General features: G+C 47.0%; 1 protein-coding gene across 1 annotated transcript; it reads left to right on the plus strand.

Moving 5' to 3' along the window:
* Window positions 1-9,037: 9,037 nt before the first annotated feature.
* On the plus strand, window positions 9,038-10,734 carry LOC119280610 (glycosyltransferase BC10-like). Its single transcript, XM_037561410.1, has 2 exons — window positions 9,038-9,628; window positions 9,870-10,734. The coding sequence occupies exons 1-2, from the start codon at window positions 9,092-9,094 to the stop codon at window positions 10,518-10,520; spliced, it is 1,188 nt and encodes a 395-aa protein (XP_037417307.1). The 5' UTR covers window positions 9,038-9,091; the 3' UTR covers window positions 10,521-10,734.
* Window positions 10,735-21,374: the final 10,640 nt, after the last annotated feature.

Below are 21,374 nucleotides of genomic sequence, written 5' to 3' on the forward strand. Positions count from 1 at the left end.
TGCTACTAATATTCCCGTTGGTAGAATGATAGGATACGCATAGCAGTAGCGGGCTTGGAAGAAGCCCGCTACCGCTAGAGTATAAGTAGTAGCGCATTTCCTACGAAGAGCGCTACTACTAATGGAAATAAGATAAGATGAAAAACAAATAGAAAAGTAAATGAAAATGAAAGAAATAGAAAAAGAAGAAAGGAAAAAATAAAATATAAAGCATAATAATTGAAAAAGCGAAAAAATGGAGGAAGGCATAGCAGTAGCGTGTGTTTGTAAGAGGCGCTATAGCTAACGTAGCTGCATCGCGTGTCCTAGACCCCCGCTATAGAAATAGAAAAGAAATAAAAAGTGGAAGAAAATTACATAGCTATAACAGCAGCGCGTTTTGTAAAAACCGTTGTAGCTATCTTAGCTATAGCGCGTTTTACGAAACACGCTACCGCTAATTTTGACTTAACCAAAAAACTGTTTCCCCCCGGCCACCACTTCTCCCCCAAATCCCTCGACCCACCCCGCCGCCGTCTCCCCGATTCGCCGTCGCCCAACTTCGCCGCCGTCTCCTGCCGACGTCGACGCCACCAGAGCCATGCGCCGTCGACGCCATCGGAGCCGCCCCCAACGCCACGGAGCCGCGCGGCCTCATCAATGCCACAGGAGCAGCTGTCGACGCCACCGGATCCTCCCTCGCCACAACTGCCTCCCTCGCCGTCACCGGAGACGCCCCTGCCTCCCTCGCCAGCACTGCCTCCCTCGCCACCACTGCCTCCCTCGCCACCACCGGAGCCATCCTCTGTAAGCCCCCACCCCTCCTCTCTCTCTCATGCATAGGTTAGCTAGTTTAATTAGCTTAATTATCTAGGTTAGGGCAAAATTTTAGTTAGGGCTTTGACAGAGAAGTAGTTAGGTTAACTAGTTTAATTAGGTTAATTATCTAGGTTAGTGCAAAAATTAGTTAGGACTTTGACAGAGAACTAGTCAGGTTAACTAGTTTAATTAGGTTAATTATCTAGGTTAATTAGTGCAAAAATTTATTTAGGGCTTTGACAGAGAACTAGCTGCGTTAACTAGTTTAATTAGGTTAATTATATAGGTAAACTAGATTAACTAACTAGGTTAAATAGGTAGGTTAATTAGGTTCATTGGATTAACAAGCTAGGTTAATTATGTTGGCTAGGTTAGAGGAAAATATTATTTTAGAGCATTAGGTCAGAAGGGTTAGAGAAATGGAGTTCCTTGCAATTTAATTGGGTTATGTCCTAGGCAGAGAAGGGTTAGAGATAATAATGTGTGTTTGTGTGAGAGAGAGGAATAGCTAGATCAACATAATTTGGGTTTTGTCCTAGGCAGAGAAGTGTTTAGTGAAGGAAAAGAATTTAGGCAAATTTTATTTTAAAGATGATCCCTTCCTAGACTTTCATTGTTGATTATATCTTTTCATTGAAGTGGTCATGTTATATCTTTTCATTGAAGTGGTTCGGTTGTGCCCAAGTGGCTTTGTTGTTTCCAGGGAATAATGCTGAGTGGCCTATGTTTTGCCGGAATGTTGATTCATTTCTGTTCCGGCAAATTTCAGGTTCTCAATTTGTCCACTTTTTAACAATGGTCATGCCGAAATTTTCCGTGAATTTTGGCATGACTTGTGCTACAAACTAGGACATATCGAGTGCCCGGGATTTGCCGCACCAGGAAGGAGTCAACATTCCTGCAAAACAATAGGCCTTTTTTATGTCATTATTCATTTTATTAGGTCTATAATTAATTGACTAGATTTAATCATAGGAAACATGCCTAGCAGCGATGAAGGACATGGTTCTGGTGATTGCGTCGACGCGTACCGGGGGCAGGCGAATTTTTTAGCCTTACCGACGATCAACCGATGTTGTTGCTAGGCCCACCGGTGGCATCGGGGACTGAGACCGACACGCAGACCGGTGCTGAGACTGAGACCGGCGCTGAGACTCAGACCGGCATCGGGACCGGCGCTGAGACTGAGACCGGTGCTGCCTCGGGGAGCGAAGCCGGTGTAGAACCGAAAGCAAAGAGGCAACGGCTTCCTAACAAACTCAGGACTACTAGGCTGGTGGTCACGGAGGTGGACGACGACATTTTTGAGCCAAAGGCGCCCGAGGAAGCTCGCTCGTGCTACGGCAATCAAATAGGCTGCATCGTACGGACAACCGCCACCATCAACGATGAGAAACTACAGAAGATAGAAAATATGAGGAGCTCCCTCCTAAAGAAGTTTCACCAGATATTCTTGTTCCCGGGCCGGAATGAGAAGGATTATGAAGATTCAGACGAGGACCCGGCAATGAAGAAGATAAACAAACACGCCATGACCAAGTTTAGCGACGCGTTGGCCGCCTGGAAAACACGAGTGAAAGCAAGGATCATCGACAAGAAGGAACCCTACTCCGAGATTGTAAAGGATAATCCGACAATCACGGAAGACCAGTTTCAAATATTCAAGGAGGCTTGCGAGGCCGAAGCTGCCAAAAACAAGTCTAAGTACATGAAGGGGCTTCAAGAGAAGAACATTGGGAGCCACCACCTCGGAAGCCGTGGTTACGGCGGAAAGAGGTCCAAATGGGCCAAGGAGGACGCGGAAGCCGCGAGTCTGGGCATCCCAGACCCCTTGGCGGATTTCACCGTCCCGCAGGAGCGTGACGTCCTGAGGGCCGGCACCGTTGGGACCCAGTGAAGAAGGTTTACGAGACAACACTGGTCATTACGGAGTTCATGAGATTGCTGGTAATTTTAGTTTCTGATCAATTCGACTGCACACATTAGTCATATTTGTAAACGATCCTTGTGCCTTTTGCAGAGAGAGAAGCACCGGATTGTGGCCGAAAGCGACTCGCCGTCTGAGGCATTAGCGAGGCCCAAGTGGGACACTCCATTCAACCGGACGTTGAACATATTGAAACAACAACCGGTGGATACTCGACCATCGTATGGACGCGTGCACGCTGTCAAAGACGGTGCCACGTGGAGGAAGTACTACCGTCAGACCACGGAGGACAGAAAGGAAAGACGGAGGTTAACTGAAGAAAACATCGACAAGAAGGTTGAGATTGCGGTTGAGAAGAAATCATCTCAAACAATCGCAACAACGATAGCTGCCGCAAAATAGGTGGTTGCAGATTTGTCTACTTTCTTGGTGACGGGCGTTATCACTTGGACAAGGCAAAATCCAGAAAAAAATGCAGAGGACTTTCCCCTTGCTGACTTCTTGGGAGCACCTGCTCCCGCACTGGCTCCCGTACCGGCTCCCGCACCGGACGTGCTCGGCGGTGCTTCATCTTTGGCTGAGCTCGACGCCCTCACGGTATCTGTCACACCGGCCCCCTTCAATATAAATGTATAATCTCTCGTTTTCGTTGCCTTTCGGATGTCTCACGTCGCAGACTTTTCTTTGCAGGCCGACGAAACCCCGTGCACCATATTGTACACCATCGGCGACCAGAAGGTGGACGTGGGGAAGGCGACGATAATGAAGCCGAAGGAACCATTGTTCCACAGCCGGCCGATCCCCCTGAACGTCTTCAAGGTTTCCGTGGCCAGTGTCGAACCGGGCCATGAGAATTTGCCTCCTCCAACACTACTGGTGGATGACGAGGAGATACCACCGCGGCTTGGTGATTGTTGCAATGGGTGGGTCCTGTTGTGGCCAAAGAGTCTGCTTCGTCTGGAGGCGGTCGGGAGCACACCCACGAGCACGCAGCCTCAGCAAGGTATGAACATCAACACCCCACCTACCCAATTAGCGTCGGGTGTCGGGTTGGGTGATAGCGGACGGGGTAAGGAGGAGGCTCCATTAGTTGTTGATGATGTCGCCATGGATGAGGATGAGGACGACGGTGGTGCTGAACAGTATGTCTATACTGGCGCCTCCTTAGGGTTTGAGCGTCATGAGTTGGTGCCTGAATTGCCGTCTCAACGTATTATGGACAACCTTCCGGTAGTAAAGAAGTCTAGGAAAAGAGCGAGGAAAGGCAAAAAAGCCAATTCTATGATCCAGCCGCCTCAGCAGCCTCGGCTTCAGGACCGTATAGATATCCCCGATGCGGATAAATGGCATATCCCCAGTCAACCAATCCTACCTGCAACACCGCTACAGGCCAGATTCGGCGACCTAAGGAGACTTCATGACGATGTGCTGCGGGTAGAGAAAGGCCTCATCTCCTTGACAGATCCAGGATACCCACTCTACGTGGTTAACGTTCCGCGGCAAAGGTCGTACGTCGACAGCTTCCCCACGGATAAGTTCTTCCTCCGATTCGATTACATATTCGACATGTTTCACGTGAAGAAGCTGGATTTTACGTTTGTCCGCCTTTATGCCTTGCACATGAACTACATCATCGGGGTTGAACAGATATCTCATATCTGTGTCGCTGACCCATACTACATGCACGAGGGCTTCTTAGGAGTCTGCGCAGAGCGCCGTGTATACGCGAGAGAATACATCATCAATTTCATGCTCGCCAATAAGGACAAGGGGGCGATTCTCGTGCCTTATCATCCCGTGTAAGTCATCTGCGCTGTTATCCTTCCTTCGATTTCAATCTCATTTGCACGGTGGAGGCTAAGTAATTTGAGGTGTACTTATTTTGCGCAGCGGCGGGCGCGCCGTCCTCATCATCCTATACCCCCAATTCTCCCACGCTCTTTACTTCGACTCGTTGAAGAACATCCACAAAAAGGATTACACCCACATCAAGGATGTTCTCGACAGTGCTATGTTTTACTACCAAGCAAGGGGTGGAGAGGTCAGGGACAAGAAGAGAAGGGGCGGCAGGGTCGCCTTCGCCCATAAGACCGACTTCTGCTGCATCCAGCAACCGAGCGATTCTCTTAATGATGGATTCTATGTCCTACACCACATGCTGGAGTACAGACGGGATCACCAGAACCTTCGCATGTCACCTAGATCCGGCGATGCCCATATTCTGCAATGGGCAAAGGACGTAGGAGATATCGAGGATCATCGACTTCGAGCTGAGTTTTATCACATCCAGCGCGAATTTGCCCAAATCATCATGAAGGAGGACGTCAGAAAAACAGGGATGTTCTACGAAGAAGGACAAATGTCGCGGGAAGACGTCCGAACATGGGTAGCCTCTCAGCGTCTCGACATGAAGCCTTTCACTATGCTCGGGGACTATCTCCCTGACCTCGATGGATGGCACGGCATGTTGGAGTGATTGTCGATATATGACAATGTGTCTGTTTAGTCCATACTTTCTGTATGACAAAACTTTGAGTTATGCACAGTGAAACTTTATTTGTGATGTAATTAAACCGTCCTCCTCCTCGACTAGCGAAGATCACTCTAGTTAGGGCATTTTGGGTACGATGAACTTTATTATTTATGCTTATGATATGTTGTTTCTATTTTTGTCAAGTCTGTCTCTTTCTGTTGCTCAACTATATATGTTGCATATCATCGACTCATGTGACGATGCAGGTGCATAGATCATCGATGGTGAAGAAGTGCTACGCCAGGAGTATATATACGACGAGTGGCCGGAGTGTCAGGCCCAGGTGTTACCGGTTTCCGGTTTCCGAGCGACAGGCAATAGTTAGTTTAGGTTCACGCTAATGCGAGAGAGGGATACGAACTCATGTACTCAAAGTGATAGCTCTTCTCGCGTATACCATTGTTTAGATGGATGACGATGTATTTGCAAGTAATCGAGGACTTGTATCGCTATTTTCGAGATGATGACGAGAGACCACTTTGTGTTGGATGATGATTATGATGAGACTATTTGTATGTATATGCTATGATTACATTTGTGGTCTCGCAGGCATTTGTATGTGTATCATGATGACATTTCTATGTGCTAAAGATTCTTCTATAAAGCTTGTTCAAATACAAAACAAATATGCCAAAAAAACAAAAAACTTGTTAAATTAGCAGTAGCGAGTGTATAAAAGTTGGCAGCAGCGCCGCGATAGCAGTAGCGCGTCGTTGCAAAGCGCGCTAGAGCTACTAGCAGTAGCGAGCTTCCAATAACCGCGCTGCTGCTACACTTGTGTAACAGTAGCGCGGGTGACCACGCGCTACTGCTATGTGTTAGCTGTAGCGCCTTATTAGTAGCGTCCCTCCCCGCACTACTGATACACCTAAAACCCGCGTTGCTGCTAGCCTTTTCCCTAGTAGTCAGGTGTCAAAGTGTTTCATGTATATGTGGATTGGTGGGCATGGTTGAGGCGACACCGATGTGTCGCGCGACATGGCTTGGATGGCAGATGTTCAAGAGTGCAGGAGCCCTGTCAGATAACCTAGCTCAAACCTTGGTCAGTCTTTGAATTGTATGTCAGATGCAAGCCCAGATGAACCTAGCCCAGTGACCTATCCCAAGGGATAGTTTGAATTATATGTCGGAGTAGTGGCCTCGGATGTTGGTGCGACTTAGAGCATGGCCAATGTTGATCAAAGCTTGGTGCTAAACATTGTGGGGTGAGGTGCTCAGTTTTTTTTACTAGAACCAGTTATAATTGATGCACCAAGTCTAGAGAGCAGCGAAAATAAGAGGAGTGGTGAGGAAAATATATGGGCAGTGAAAATTACTGATGACAAGTGGGTCCCTTCATTCCTTTATGTAAGGTGTACTATTTTCAACACAGTAACCAAGGCACATAATTATAGACATGTTAGGACGAAATTACTCTTGGCAAATTTGTAGGTTAGTGGCAAGTAAATCGATTGGTACAGGAAAGTAAGATACATGCAACCGATAGAGGGATAGTTTCCTTTTTTTGCTACAAAGAGAGATACAGACAATCAGGAGAGATATACTTTCCTTTTTCCTGGAGGTCTAAAAAAGGAATTATGACATTCTGAAATTTTATAAAAAAAAATACACCTTATAAAAAGGAAGGAGGGTGTAGTTGCTAAGAAAAGAGTACATTGGACAATTATTTTTGTTTCTTTCGGCTCAATCTACTTTTCAATTTGGGTGTGGTTAGGTCTCAGTCGACTGAGACTTAACCAAGTTTCAGTCAAGTGATATAGTATAAGAAGAAAAAAGAAAAAACTAACAAGAAATTTTTTATACGAATCTTCATGCAAAATCAAAGGACCATAGCATTGACTGAGACATAATAAACTGACAGTCGATTGAGACTTAGCAAAATTATTTCAATTCTATAGAGCCAAACACATTGACCCCTTTTCGCCCAAGTGTCGTGTCCAAGGGGGTGTGGCGCCAATGCGGCTTGTGGTGCAAGCAGTCGATGCCGGGACTATGATAGTAGTCCCTCCGTTTTTACCTAGTCCGCGTATTAGCTTTGATCAATGTCAAGCTTTGTAAACTTTGACAAAGTTTATAAAAAATATTTTAATATATACAATAACAAATCAATACCATTAGATTTATTACCGAATGAACTTTCACATCATATGGATGTGTTATGATAAATGTTTATATTCTTTTTTATAAACTTGATCGAACTTTACGAAGTTTGACTTCAGTCAAATCTAATAATCTAATATGTAAAGTAAATGAAAAAGGAAGAAGTATCAGCGGGCGCGCAACGACGTGTATCTGAAAGTCACGGCAGCCAAATGTTGTTGCGCTCCGTATCTTGTTTAGCTAGGCGGCTCGAGCTTGTCATGTGGGTTTTCAATTCGGACGGCGACGAGTGAGTTTGTGAGGTTACCGATGTGGTTGGTTTTTGATGATGAATGATGTTTCCTTATGAACTTTATCGGTTCTTTTCTGCTCAATTAGTAGTCAGAGCTCCTTGTTGTTTCTAGCTTTTTGCGGGCGTACGATTTGGATCGCCTGGTTCGATAGAGCCAAAATATATATTTAGTCAACTAGGGATAGCCACTCCCGCAATTTACTTGCACGTCTCCTTTGCCGTGATCTTCCGTCTCCTCGCTGTTTGCTTGTGTTATTTCCAAGTTTCATCTAGCTATTGACCTTGTGCTATAAAATGTGTCACGTTTAAGCAACGCCCGACCTTGGTTATAATGATGTGCAGATAACTAAACGCACCTTTATAGCAAACAGGCGCAAAGAGATCCCAGTTATAATGATTTCCGTTTTAATTCTTTGGCGGTGAGATTCAAATTATATACGACGGCTTGACCCAGAGGAATGGTTGCGTAGTGATGGCGGTCACATCGCATGTAGCTGCTGGGATCGTGGAAAAGTGGCGGCGACAACACATGAGCGACTTCGATGATGGTGATACTCGAGCACCCAGTCTTGAGCTCCAGGGTGAAAGCCTAGGTCAGACCCGAGTGGTTATACCTGGCAGTGGCGACGTTTTTTACGTTGTTACCTTGTTGAAGGCATTGCTTGGATAGGCTCGGACTGATTCTTCAGGGTGAAAACCTAGATTCTGGCCTTGTGGTTGGATCCGGTGACGATGGTAACTGAGTGTCGCTCCCTTCCTGAAGGCGTTGCTGTTGAAGAACCTCGTTGTCCATGTGGTGTCAAGAGATGGTTGGTGCGGATATGGTCATGGTCGTGTGCCGATCACAAGTCTGATCACTTTGGGGTTTTTTCCTCGCCTTCACATAGCTTTGGTTTTCTATGACTTTGTTTGTTGTCGGTGTTTTTTCGTGTCTGTGAGTTGGTGTAGGTTATGTACATCCTAGCTATGCAGAGGCCGGGTGTGTGTTTATTGTGTTATGTATCTTCTTGATGCTTCATTTTGAGCTAACAAAATCCGCCCTTTGTCGAAAAAATTCTTGAAGGATATGCAAAATGTGCTTTTGCTAACAACCGATTGATAATCATGCATACTCCATACCTTCGAGCTCGAAGTTGAAGCGGAATCGTACTCCAATTTGAGAACCTTTTCAGACTTGCACGAGCCAATTTCAAGAAATTTATCGTTTTAGCACTATGCAAGTCCAATTCCGCAAATCTTCGTGTTTAGTTGATTTTAAGCTACCACCTTTTTCAAGAGCAAGCTAGTACTAACATGCATATAAACCAAGGATGAGATGAATTCAACGTCGCATGTCAGCGCATGCAGTACTAGTGGTCTAATCGTTCGAAGCATAGCCAACTGGAAGGAGCATCAACTTCTCCGTAGCTTACACGCATGCTCCAAGCCTAGCGATTAGGCCATGAAGAAGCCCATGGCGGCCGGCAGCGGCCGCGTGAACGTGGTGCCTATGCTGCTCGTCTTCTGCTTGGCATACGTGCTAGGCTTGGTCTCCAACGTCACCTTCGACAACTTCTACGTCCACAACTTCCTGTCGCCATTGATGCTGCCTGCCTCTCGGCTGCAAACGCCACCGACAACGCCAGAAGCTGTACCATGCATCCTGCCGCCGTCGTTGCCCCCTCCCGAGCCGACCCCGCCGTCATTGGAGAGACGGAGAATGGAGAGTGGCAGCGGCGCCTTGCACAACATGACCGACGAGGAGCTGATGTGGAGGGCGTCCATGGTGCCGAGGATCAAGAGCACGCCCAAGCACGGGATCGTTCCCAAGGTCGCCTTCCTGTTCCTGGTGAGGGGGGACGTGCCTCTGCGTCCCCTATGGGACAAGTTCTTCGAGGGCCATGAGGGGCTCTATTCCATCTACGTGCACACCAGCCCCGACTACACCGGCTCGCCGCCGCCTGACTCCCCGTTCTACGGCCGCATCATCCCGAGCCAGGTACGCGGCTAACACTTCACATTTGTTGTCCCCGTCGACCTCAACCGACGATGTCGATAGCCGACGGTGTGCATGTTAATGGTTTTAAATAGAGAGCTGTGCCGTTTACAAGAGGTCTTGCTTTAAGAAATTTTGATCTAAACACATAAATAAAGATTTTAAATAGCATGCTATAAAGTTTAGAAGAGGTATGTCGTAAAGAGGCGTGGCGCTCTATTTATAACTATGGTATATCATGCAGAGAACGAGCTGGGGAAATATCAACCTGATGGACGCGGAGCGGCGGCTGCTGGGAAACGCGCTGCTGGACGTTGCCAACGCGCGGTTCGCGCTGCTGTCCGAGTCGTGCATCCCCATCCTCGGCTTCCCGGCCCTGTACGCCTACCTCACCGGATCCAACACCAGCTTCGTCGATAGCTTCGACCGCCGGGACGGGCGCGCGCGGCACCGGGAATTCTTCGCCGAGCGGAACATCAGCCTGGCGCAGTGGCGCAAGGGCGCGCAGTGGTTCGAGATGGACCGCGCGTTCGCCCTCGAGGTGGTGTCCGACGAGACCTACTACGGCCCGGTGTTCCGGAACGGCAAGCACGGGGTCCGCAACCTGGAGGAGCACTATCCCATGACGCTGGCGAGCCTGCTGGGCTGGGGCAGCCGGAACGCCAACCGGACCGTCACCTACTCCGACTGGCGGCACCCGGTGGGGCAGCACCCAAAGAGCCACAACGGCAGCGAGGTCACGGAGGAGCTCTTCGAGGAGATGAGGCGGGGCTACGGCGACTGCTACTACAACGGCGGGGTGGCGGAGGTGTGCGCCGTGTTTGCGCGCAAGTTCAAGCCGGAGGCTCTCGACGCCCTGCTCGACCTCGCTCCCAAGTTGTTTGCCCCTGCCTGACAACTTGAGCTCGATCGTTTTCACTCGAGTAACCGATCGATCGATCTGCAACCCTGCGTATGTTCAACGGTTCAATAATCCCTTTTTTGGTGAAGCAACCAGTTAACGTTGACTGCAAGTGTAACACACGATCTTGCGGATGTGTATTACTGGTTTATTTGATTCTCAGGATTTTTGAAACATACTACGAAAAAATACATGATTAACAGTGTCGTATCCATTTGAGGGCTCCTTTGATTCAAAGGAATTTTGCAGGATTTTTGGAGGATTGAAATCCTTTGAACTTTTTTCTATGTTGATCATTTGATTCATAGGATTGGATCCCATAGAAATTTTCTCTATGGAATTTTTTATACTACATTTCATAGAGAATCTAACATCCACTCCAACATATTTTTATAATTTCTTTATTTTTCCTGTGGCATCAGACACGCATTGCAAATTCTATAGGATTCAAGTGGGCATGCCACTCCAACCCTATACTTTTCCTATTCCTACGTTTTCAAAATCCCACGAATCAAAGAGGCCCTGAACTTTACGAATCTTACATGACTGAACTTGTACTAAAACTTATTTCATCACACCACGGAAAAATCAAATTATACTTTTTTTTACATTGATGGATGTTGTTAAAATTTATGGGCTATAGTCCATTTTCTTGTACCCTTCGCCTTGTGCGTATTGCCAGGGCGATAAGGGATTTCTCGCCTCCGATCCCATCGGCGTCGCCACAGGGTGGCTTCCTCTTCTTTGGCCTTAGAGCCATGTAGGCACGATGGATCTCGGCTTTTGCCAGCGGGAGGGCTCCTGATAGGATTATTGCACTCACCAGTGGATCATGCGAGTCTTTGCTTAATGGTATTTTTTTTCCTCCTGATAGGATTATTGCACTCACCAATTGAGTGCTCAGGTATTTGTTCTCATCTTTATGATGATGGTAATGAACTTTCCAGGCATGCAATATTTTCCAGTTATTTTAGCTTCTAACAGTATGTTGGCCGACTCTTCCTCCGTTAAGATATTTCTCTTCCTTGCTTTGGCTCCAAGTTCTACTCGCAAAAGCGAAACACTATCAGTTGAACTTTGATGGCCGCAGTCACGATTACTCTTTGTGCAATTTAATTAGGTTTAACAAAAAACTCAGTTCTTGCTGCTACATGATAGTTGCTATATTTTAATCACCCAATGCAATAGAGCCTAAATAGCTGGTAGATAATACATGAACTTTGCCTCAAAAAATTTAATTAGGTTTCTGAATTTGGTCAGATTCTCTACAGGTTTAGGCACTTCATTGTTGGTGACGCAATTTTTTGCACTGCTACTAATTGTACTATATGTTATTCATTAGTAGAGATATTGGCATAGGGATAACACATAATAAAAATGAGAATCATCATCACTCTCATAGATACATTACTATGTCCTTTTGTTTCCATTGAGACCAATTTTGTTTACTTGATTCATTTCGAGACAATCTTCTCTGATTTTTGGTGATACATAATGAACAACACATTTGAATGGGAGACATTGGCGGCAGGCTCGACCACTGGCGCGGTCCTCCTGCTGGTCAAGACAGTGCAACACAGCAGCGTCGACCTCGGCGGCAGGCTCAACCACTGGCTGCACTACGGCATGCAAGAATTCTGAGTCGACGAGATACCAGCATTCTGCTTCCACCCCCCTCGAGTAGGCAATGATGAAGGTGAGTGTCGGCTCGGTGGGGTCGGCGGAGGGCGTTAGTTCAACGTGTAGATGAACTGCAGCGACAAGTCTAGAGTCTGCAATACAGCGACATGATGAACAGGAGCATCTGGTAGATATAGTGTTAAGATTGTTTGTTTATTTGCTGAATTTGGACAAGCCATCGTATGTAATGCATCAGCTGTACATATATGTGTGTTGTCAATCAGAGCTCAAATTCAATGAAAAGTGTGGCACCCTACCTCGCACCGCACAAACTTCCTTTCAGGAAGCGAAGCGCCATTGGATGACGCCCCAACCACTAGTTAAGATAAAAGAGGATGGTATACCTGTCGTGGTACTAAGTCTGACATTAAGAATAGGAGGTACGTATGAGGAGGCAATGCCCTAGCTATGGCGAGGATGCACACACGAGTTTACGAGTTCAGGCCCCTCTCAGAGGAGGTAAAAGTCCTACGTCTCGGTGCCCTGAGGCGGTCGACTGGAATATGGTGTGTGTGTGTTATAAGGGGTGCGAATCCTTGTCCCAGAGGAGGGGGGTGGCTTATATAGAGTACGCCAGAACCCCAGCCCACCTCCATTACAGGGGTTCAATGTACATTAAGACAGAGCGTTACTGGTAACGCCAGCTATAAAGTGTATTTAATGACCTTAAACACTACGGAGTGAACGTCTGACCGTTGCCGTCCTTAGTGACTCCTGGTCTCCTGTGGGTCGAGTGGTCTTCTGTAGTCGAGTGACCGGGTCTTAGTCGAGCGAGTGTAGGAGCGAGGGGTATCCGAGTGAGATGATTGGTCGAGTGGATTGCACTCGACTACCTCAATTGATACCCTCTGCTGCTCTTTGAATGTCTTTTCTTCTAGGGTAGTGACCTTGGGTGGGGTGTATAGGTCAGGCCTATGACCCTACCCTAGGTCTATATCATCATCTTTAGCCCCCGAATGGATTGAGGACCGAGTGAAAAGAAGGTTGAAGTTGGTCCAGCCTTGGCTCTCGTGCTTCACAAGTATCCATGCTGGATTGGAGGCTTATGCTGAAGCTTCGGCTTCGTTTCAGTCGCCTTGATCGATTCAGAAGTTGTTGAGTGTAATCATGTTGTTACTTGTCGAGTGTTGCTTCGATGCGAAATCTTCGGCGCGATTGGTTACTGCGGATCTCGGATCTCATGGGATTCGAAAATTTGGGGAAGCGCGCGAGGCGGGGCATGCCGAAGTAAGCGGGGCGGATAGACAGTATCCGGCGTGCGACTGTTGCGGGATTTGACAGATTGCACGGGCCCACTCGTCAGCCACTCGGAAGTGGGTCCTCAAAAGGCATCGGGGCCGAGGCGTCTGCACTATGCGCCCTCAATCCCCTTCTTCTTTCTCCGCCTCCGCTGCATCTTCCTCCGCTCTCGACGTCGCCGCCCCGCTAGCGCGCCGCCTGCCACCATGGTGAAGGAGAAGACGGTGGTGCTGAAGCACGCGAAAAAGGTGACGGGTGCGGCGAAAGGCAAGAAGACGAATCAGGGATCGTCGTCGAGGTCTGCGCTGCCGCTGGGTTGGATCCAGGGATATTGGATCCGATCTTCGCGTCGGCAAGAGGATCTCGAAGAGCTGGCGACCTCCGGTTTGATCGTTGTCGGGGCCGCGAGATTGCCGGAGGGGGAGACGGAGCCTCAGCCGCGGTCGGGTGAGTGTGTCCTGCTTGCTACCCATGTCGACCGTGGCTTTTCTCTTCCTCCGCATCCTTTCTTCCGGGGCTTCTTGAACTTTTTTGGTGCTCAGCTCCACCACTTCTCCCCCAACACCATCACGTACCTCGCCGCGTTTGTGTCCATGTGTCAGAATTTCCTGGGTTGTCGACCGCACTGGGGTCTCTTCAAACACATCTTCGCAGTTCGCTCCCAGGCTGTGAAGAAAGCAAATTTGAGTGACGAGAGGACGCACGTGATCCAGATGTGCGGGGGTCTAGGGATTCAGATGAGGAAGAGGAGTGCTTTCCCTCCCATGACACTTCCCGAGTCAGTCAGGGGTTGGCAATCGACCTGGTTCAATTGCTAGGATATTTCGACTCCTGGTTAGTCGACCGGTCTTCCCCCTTTTTCCCTAGATCGCGCCCAACAACCTTCCTCACTGAAAGTGACTGCTGCGGAGAGGGTGGAAACGAACATGTTGGTCGAGAGAGTGGTCCAGTTGGTCTGTCGGGATGTAACTGGCATGGATCTATTGCAGGTGTTTCTTAGTCGATGCATCCAGCCGCTCCAAGCTCGTGATTACTCAATGTGGATGTATTTGGGAGTCAACGACACCGCCCGAGTTCACCCAGAGGAGGTTACGTATGAGACGGTGGCCCTGTGACTGAAGGGCATTACAGGAAACAAGGACAACCCCAGGAGAGCCAGGAGAGTCGATACATTCGACACCAACAACCAGCCAGACAAGGTCTGATTTTCGCTATCAAGTGTACTTCAGTCTGTCTTGCAACTGTTTCTGAATCTGACTGATATTTAATTGGCTTCTCGTCTTGTAGGTTTATACTAAAATGTAATCAATGCCCAACGGTGAACAAGCTCTGGAGCAAGACTAGGAGGGCGAGGACAGCGCAGAAGAGAGCGGCGACTGGCAATCTCCAGAAGATGACGATGAGGAAGAAAGTGATGAATCAGAAGACGAAGAGGTAGTCGACTCACCACCTTGCTCGGAGCATCGATCCAAACAACTCCAAGATCCAGCGGGCAGGCGTGGCAAGACCGTGGCTCCGAGTACCCAAGCACACAAGCGCACTCGTACTTCGACTCCGGAGCCAACGGAGAAGGTCACCCCTTCGAAGCCTCGGAAGACCTTGCCCAAGATCAAGATGGATGTTCATGTTGCCTCTGGGTGAGTATTCTATCTTTCCGCGTTTTCTTCTACCAACTCATATTTCTGCTCTAACCGAGTGGATTATGAACTTTTTCAGTGCTGCAACTTCTGCGACTTCCATGGACATTGACAAGGCCCCAGGTGATGAGGAGACTGATGACGCGGCCACTTCCAAAGCTTGTATGCTCTGGCCATCTTGAATTTTTTTCTGCCGACTGGGTTGTTGGTCGATTGAACTCTTAAGGTTGCTTTTTGTTGCAGCTCCGCGGGACGTCATTGAACTTTCGGATGATGAAGAGGAAGTGCCTCTAAGAGAGAGGAGAAGGAGGGGCAGGGCCTCAAGCGGGAGAACAACCGAGGGTCAGGTGCCTCAGTCGACATCAGTGCCTGAGACGGTGGTCTAGCGATCTGGAGATCTAGCTCGGGCCAATGTTACCTTTGCCAATCCACTGTCGACTGACCATCCCTCGGCATCGACTATTCAGGTCTCTGGCGCTCCTGTACACCTCCATGCTTCAGACCCTGTGACTGCTCCGACTGTGTTGCCGTCATCGCTCTTCGTTGCATATCATACTCCAGACAACCCGCCGAGTGCCGCCAGGGAGGCCCTTCTCCAGGCAAACCTCGTGATGGAGCAAATGAAGGTAGTGCACGAGGCCGTCCAAGTTGCCTACAATGCGAGCACCGCTCTGCAAGCCAACGTCAAGGTTAGTTGGTTTCCGACTGGTCTCTTGGCTATTGATAGCTGTGACTGTTGCTTCATTGTCCGTAGGGTGTCCTTGGATGAGCGATTTGGAACCTTTTATGTGCATCTATCATGGGTCTGCATTTCGCATCCAATCACCCATTGGGGTGTTTCTGACTTAGAGTTGAATAGTTCTTCCACTTGAGTCGACCAGGTTGAGTCGAGTGTTTTTCGGAACCAGTGGGGGCACGCAGAGTGCACCCACTGGGTGTAGTCCCCGAGACCGCAGTCGACTGCTGGTAGTCGGTTGAGGTCTGAGAATCTCTTTTTTTTACTCAAGCTGGGCAGACCATGCTGAGTGTAAAACCGGACTAGTGGGGGCACGCTAAGTGCACCCACCGAGACTACTGTTGAATGTTTGATTCGGCGGTAGTCTTAGAGCAATTTTCGCTATGATTGACTTTTGTTCTCGTCGACTGACATGTCTTATTTGCTGACTGCAGAGGTCTTGTGATCTTGGAGCTCAATTTGCTAAACTGGAGAAGAAGCAGATCAGCCTTAACTTAGATCTGGATCTGGCCAAGAAGAATCTCAAGAAAGCGCAGGACGAAGCAGCTACCATGGGAGGTAACAATTCGTCGATTGGCCTTATGACTCTCTCTCTCTCTTTTCTTTTAATCTCTTTGAACCGAGTGACTCCACTCGAACAGATGTACGTAGTGAAAACCGTCAACTCCAAGCTCTCTGAAGAATGTTATTTCTTTAGAGGAAATGAAGCAGGCTCTAGAGAAGAAGGATCAAGACCTTGCCGCGGCTCAGAAGGAAGCGCGAGAGAAAACAGCACTTGTGGACAAGAAGTTGGCCTCAGTCAACAAGTTGGAAGAGGAGAACTCCAAGTTGAAGACTGTCGTTTCTGAAGCCAACCAGGAGGTTGCGCGACTGAAGAAGGACAATGAAAGCTTGACTGACGAAGTTGGAAGTCTCAAGGCCAAGAAGGGCGAATTGGAGTCTTATCTGGGCAGCTTGTTGCGAAGTTGGTCTTGAAGCTTGAAGGTATTTCCTCTTGTTTGACTGATTTGTTGACGTCGACTGACATGTCTTGTTAAACTGTCGACTCACTGCTTTTCCGATTGCGCAGAACTTTGTCAAGACTTCGAAGCAGAAACTGGGCGGGTCAAGACAGGTCTTGACCCCATAAACTCTACTGTCAAAGATGACGTTGCAATGAATGTGTTGCGGTTGGAGTCTCGCCTGGACAGTGATGTGGATTATCTCGCTCGACTGAAGGCGGCAATGATGCGGATTGATGCTGAACTCTGGCCTCAGGAGGAACTCTCACAGGATCTCGAGTCTCTGATGACTTGACTGAATCAAATCCCTGGTCGAGTGCAGCAATGGAGGAAGTCATCTGCTCGTTGTGGCGCCGATGTCGCCCTGTCATTGGTCCGAGTGCACTGCAAGGATGTCAGAGAAGACAAGCTGGCGGCCCTCAGGGTTGCCAACACCAAAAAGCTCAGTTTCCAGTCCTTTATGGACACCTTCCTTGACGCCGCCACTCGCATCGCAGGCAGCATCGACCTTGACAGCTTTTGTGATCCAGCAAGTCCTTCTCCTACCGAGTGAACAAAACATTATGCCCCACATTTATTTGCCTCGGAATGCCGAGTGGTTATGTAACCGTTAAACCCTTTCAGGCTTGATGCCTGAGCACTTCTGCCCGTTACGGTTCCAAACTTTCGCGGGATTTATCTGAACTTGGTTTCCCTTGAATATCATGGCTTTTCCTTTTATTGCTTCTGAATGTCTTTCAATTCTGAGTGAACTTGATCTTTTCACCTTTCCTCGAGTGGGTCTGACGATGTGTTCAGTCGACACCTCGTCGTCCTTGCGGATCGGGATGGAGCGTACATTGTACTTGTGACGCAGCTCAGACGTGGTGTTCAGTCAACACCTCATCGTTCTTGCGGATCGGGATGGAGCGTACATTGTACTTGTGACGTAGCTCAAAGGATCTTTGCGACTTAGGCGAGTTCGGGGTCGCAGCTAAGCCCCCGAGTGGGAGGATCGGGATGAGAAATTTTCATAAGAATTTTCATAGGAATTACCATAATTATGAGAGGAATTACTAGGAAACGGCCTAGGATTAAAATTACCCCTATATGCGTTGTTACAAATATTGTTCCTACCAAGAAAATTCACATCCATAGATTCATTATTATTCTCAATCAAAGTGGACAAAGGCATATCATTAGGATCAGAAGAAACACTTTTATTAGCAAATAATTTCATAAGTTCATCCATCTTTCCACTCAAAATATTAATCTGTTCAATCGCATGAACCTTTTTACTAGTGGATCTTTTGGTGTGACATTGAGAATAATTTATCGCGATATTATCTAGGAGCTTAGTGGCCTCTCCTAAAGTGATTTCCATAAAAGTGCCTCCCGCGGCCGAATCTAAAAGATTTCTAGAAGCAAAATTCAATCCGGCATAATTTTTTTGTATAATCATCCACAAATTCAAACTATGTGTAGGACAATTACGTATCATCAATTTCATCCTCTCCAAGATTGTGCAACATGCTCATGATCAAGTTGCTTAAAATTCATAATATCGTTCCTAAGGGAGACAATCTGAGCGGGAGGAAAATACTTAGAGATGAAAGTATCTTTACACTTATTCCACGAATCAATACTATTTTTAGGCAAAGATGAAAACCAAGTTTTAGCACGATCTCTAAGCGAAAAACGGAAATAGCTTCAATTTAACAATATCATTATCCACATCTTTCTTCTTTTGCATATCACACAAATCAACGAAATTGTTTAGATGGGATGCGGCATCTTCACTAGGAAGGCCAGAAAATTGATCTTTCATAAGAAGATTCAGCAAAGCGGTATTAATTTCACAAGATTCAGCATTAGTACTGGGAGCAATCAGAGTGCTAATAAAATCATTGTTGTTGGTATTGGAAAAGTCACACAATTTGGTATTATCTTGAGCCGTCGTGACAAAGCAAGCAATCCAACATACAAGCACACAAGAAGCAAGCGAAAAAGACGAACGGAAGAGGGGCGAAGGAAACTAGTGAATAAACAAGAAATTAAAAGATTAAGTTGCAAGATAGAAAAATATACTTTCAAGCACTCACCTCCCTGGCATTGACGCCAGAAATAGGTTGATGTCTACTACGCATTTTTATTCTTAAAGACTCTGTTGGGCCTTCAAGCGCAAAGTTTTATATGACAGCCAAAAATTTCCCTCAAGTGGATGATCTAAAATTTATCATTCCATTAGAGGTGTAGGATGAAAATGGTCTCTCTCAAACAACCATGCAATCAAATACAAAGAGTCTCTTATGTCCCCAAGACCCCAACACACCCAATCAGGGGCAGATCTGGGCCCCGGGCACCCAGGGTCCAGGCCCTAGGCTTGCAAAAATTTATAGGCTACAATTTATATAGGTTGCTTTCCAGGCCCGGGGTACAGCCCAATAAATAAAGAAGGCCCAAAGCCTTGCTAGGTTGTCTTGTCAGAAACAAACGCATGCATGAGGTAACCCACCCACGATCCACGAGGCTGAAGAGATGCAGCGCTAACGCTGACATGCTAAAAAAAAGGAGACGCAACCCTCGTGCGGCCCTGCTGCCTCTTGAGCTTGCGTTAGTTTTTCCCTTGAAGAGGAAAGGGTGATGCAGCAAAGTAGAGTAAGTATTTCCCTCGGTTTGAGAACCAAGGTATCAATCCAGTAGGAGACAACACACAAGTCACCGAATACCTGCACAAACAATCAACAACTTGCACCCAACGCGATAAATGGGTTGTCAATCCCTTCACGGTTACTTGTAAAAGTAAGATCTGATAGAGATAGATAAACGGTAAAGTAAATATTTTTGGTATTTTTTGTTTATAGATCGGGAAGTAAAAGATTGCAAAATAGTAGATCGGAAACTAGTATGATGGAGAAGAGATTCAATATAATGCAAAAGAGGCCCGGGGGCCATAGGTTTCACTTATGACTTCTCTCAAGATAGCAAATAATATGATGGGTGAACAAATTACTGCCGAGCAATTGATAGAAGAGCGCAAAGTTATGACGATATCTAAGGCAGTGATCATGAACATAGGAATCACGTCTGTGTCAAGTAGACCAAAACGATTCTGCATCTACTACTATTACTCCACACATCGACCGCTATCCAACATGCATCTAGAGTATTAAGTTCATAAAGAACGGAGTAACACATTAAGTAAGATGACATGATGTAGAGGAATTAACTCAAGCAATATGATGAAAACCCCATCTTTTTATCCTCGATGGCAACAATAGATACGTGCCTTGCTGCCCCTACTATCACTGGAAAAGGACACCGCAAGATTGAACCCAAAGATAAGCACTTCTCCAATTGCAAGAAAAACCAATCTAGTAGGCCAAACTAAACCGATAATTCAAAGAGACTTGCAAAGATATCAAATCATGCATATAAGAATTCAGAGAAGAACCAAATAATATTCATAGATAATCTGATCATAAATCCATAATTCATCGGATCTCGGCAAACACACCGCAAAAGAATATTACATCGTATAGATCTCGAAGAACATCAAGGAGAACATGGTATTGAGAATCAAAGAGAGAGAAGAAGCCATCTAGCTACTAGCTATGGACCCGTAGGTCTGTGGCAAACTACTCAAGATTCATCGGAAGGGTAATGGTGTTGATGTAGAAGCCCTCCGTGATCGAATCCCCCTCCGGCAGGACACCAGAAAAGGTCCCTAGATGGGATCTCACGGGTACAGAAGGTTGCGGCGGTGGAAAAGTGGTTTCGTGGCTTCCCTGGATGTTTTCAGGGTATAATAGTATATATAGGCGAAGGAACTAGGTCAGGAGACCCACAAGGGGCCCACGAGGTAGGGGCCGCGCCCTCCACCCTCGTGGCCGCCTCATTGCGTCTCCGACTTCATCTCCAAGTCTCATGGTTTGCTTCTGGTCCAAGAAAGATCATCGCGAAAGTTTCATTCCGTTTGGTATTCTTTTTCTGCAAAACTCTAAAACATGGAAAAAAACAGAAACTGGCTCTCGGTTAATAGGTTAGTCTCAAAAATAATATAAAATTGTATATTAATGCATATAAAACATCCAAAATAGATAATATAATAGCATGGAACAATCATAAATTATAAATACGTTGGAGACGTATGAGGCCCCGCCGGTCGCCGGGTCACACGCAGGCAAGACGAGTGGCACGATCGATCTCCATACTCCAGCGTTCGTGCCGCCATCTGCCGTGGCTTCGCCTTCGACCCCGCTCCCCCTTCCCCTCCCCCCCGGGATGTATCTGGTGCACCGGGGCAATTTGTGCTACCGGTGCACCGGTCCCCCATTGCACATTCAAAAATGTTGGAAAAAATCATAAAAAAATTACTGCATTGACACGACATTAATGTATGTTGTCAAAAAAAAATCAAATCAAATTTGAAACATTGCTCGAGATACAAAAATGACAAATTTGACACTGAATAGTACATAACACGAGTTGGGCTTCAGTTGTAGCTCATTAGCACATTTATGTGAAACTTGTCATTTTTGTATCTCAAGCAGTGTTTTGAATTTTGATTTGAATT

This window comes from Triticum dicoccoides, chromosome 3B, assembly GCF_002162155.2.
Source record: "Triticum dicoccoides isolate Atlit2015 ecotype Zavitan chromosome 3B, WEW_v2.0, whole genome shotgun sequence".
Classification (NCBI taxonomy): domain Eukaryota; kingdom Viridiplantae; phylum Streptophyta; class Magnoliopsida; order Poales; family Poaceae; genus Triticum; species Triticum dicoccoides.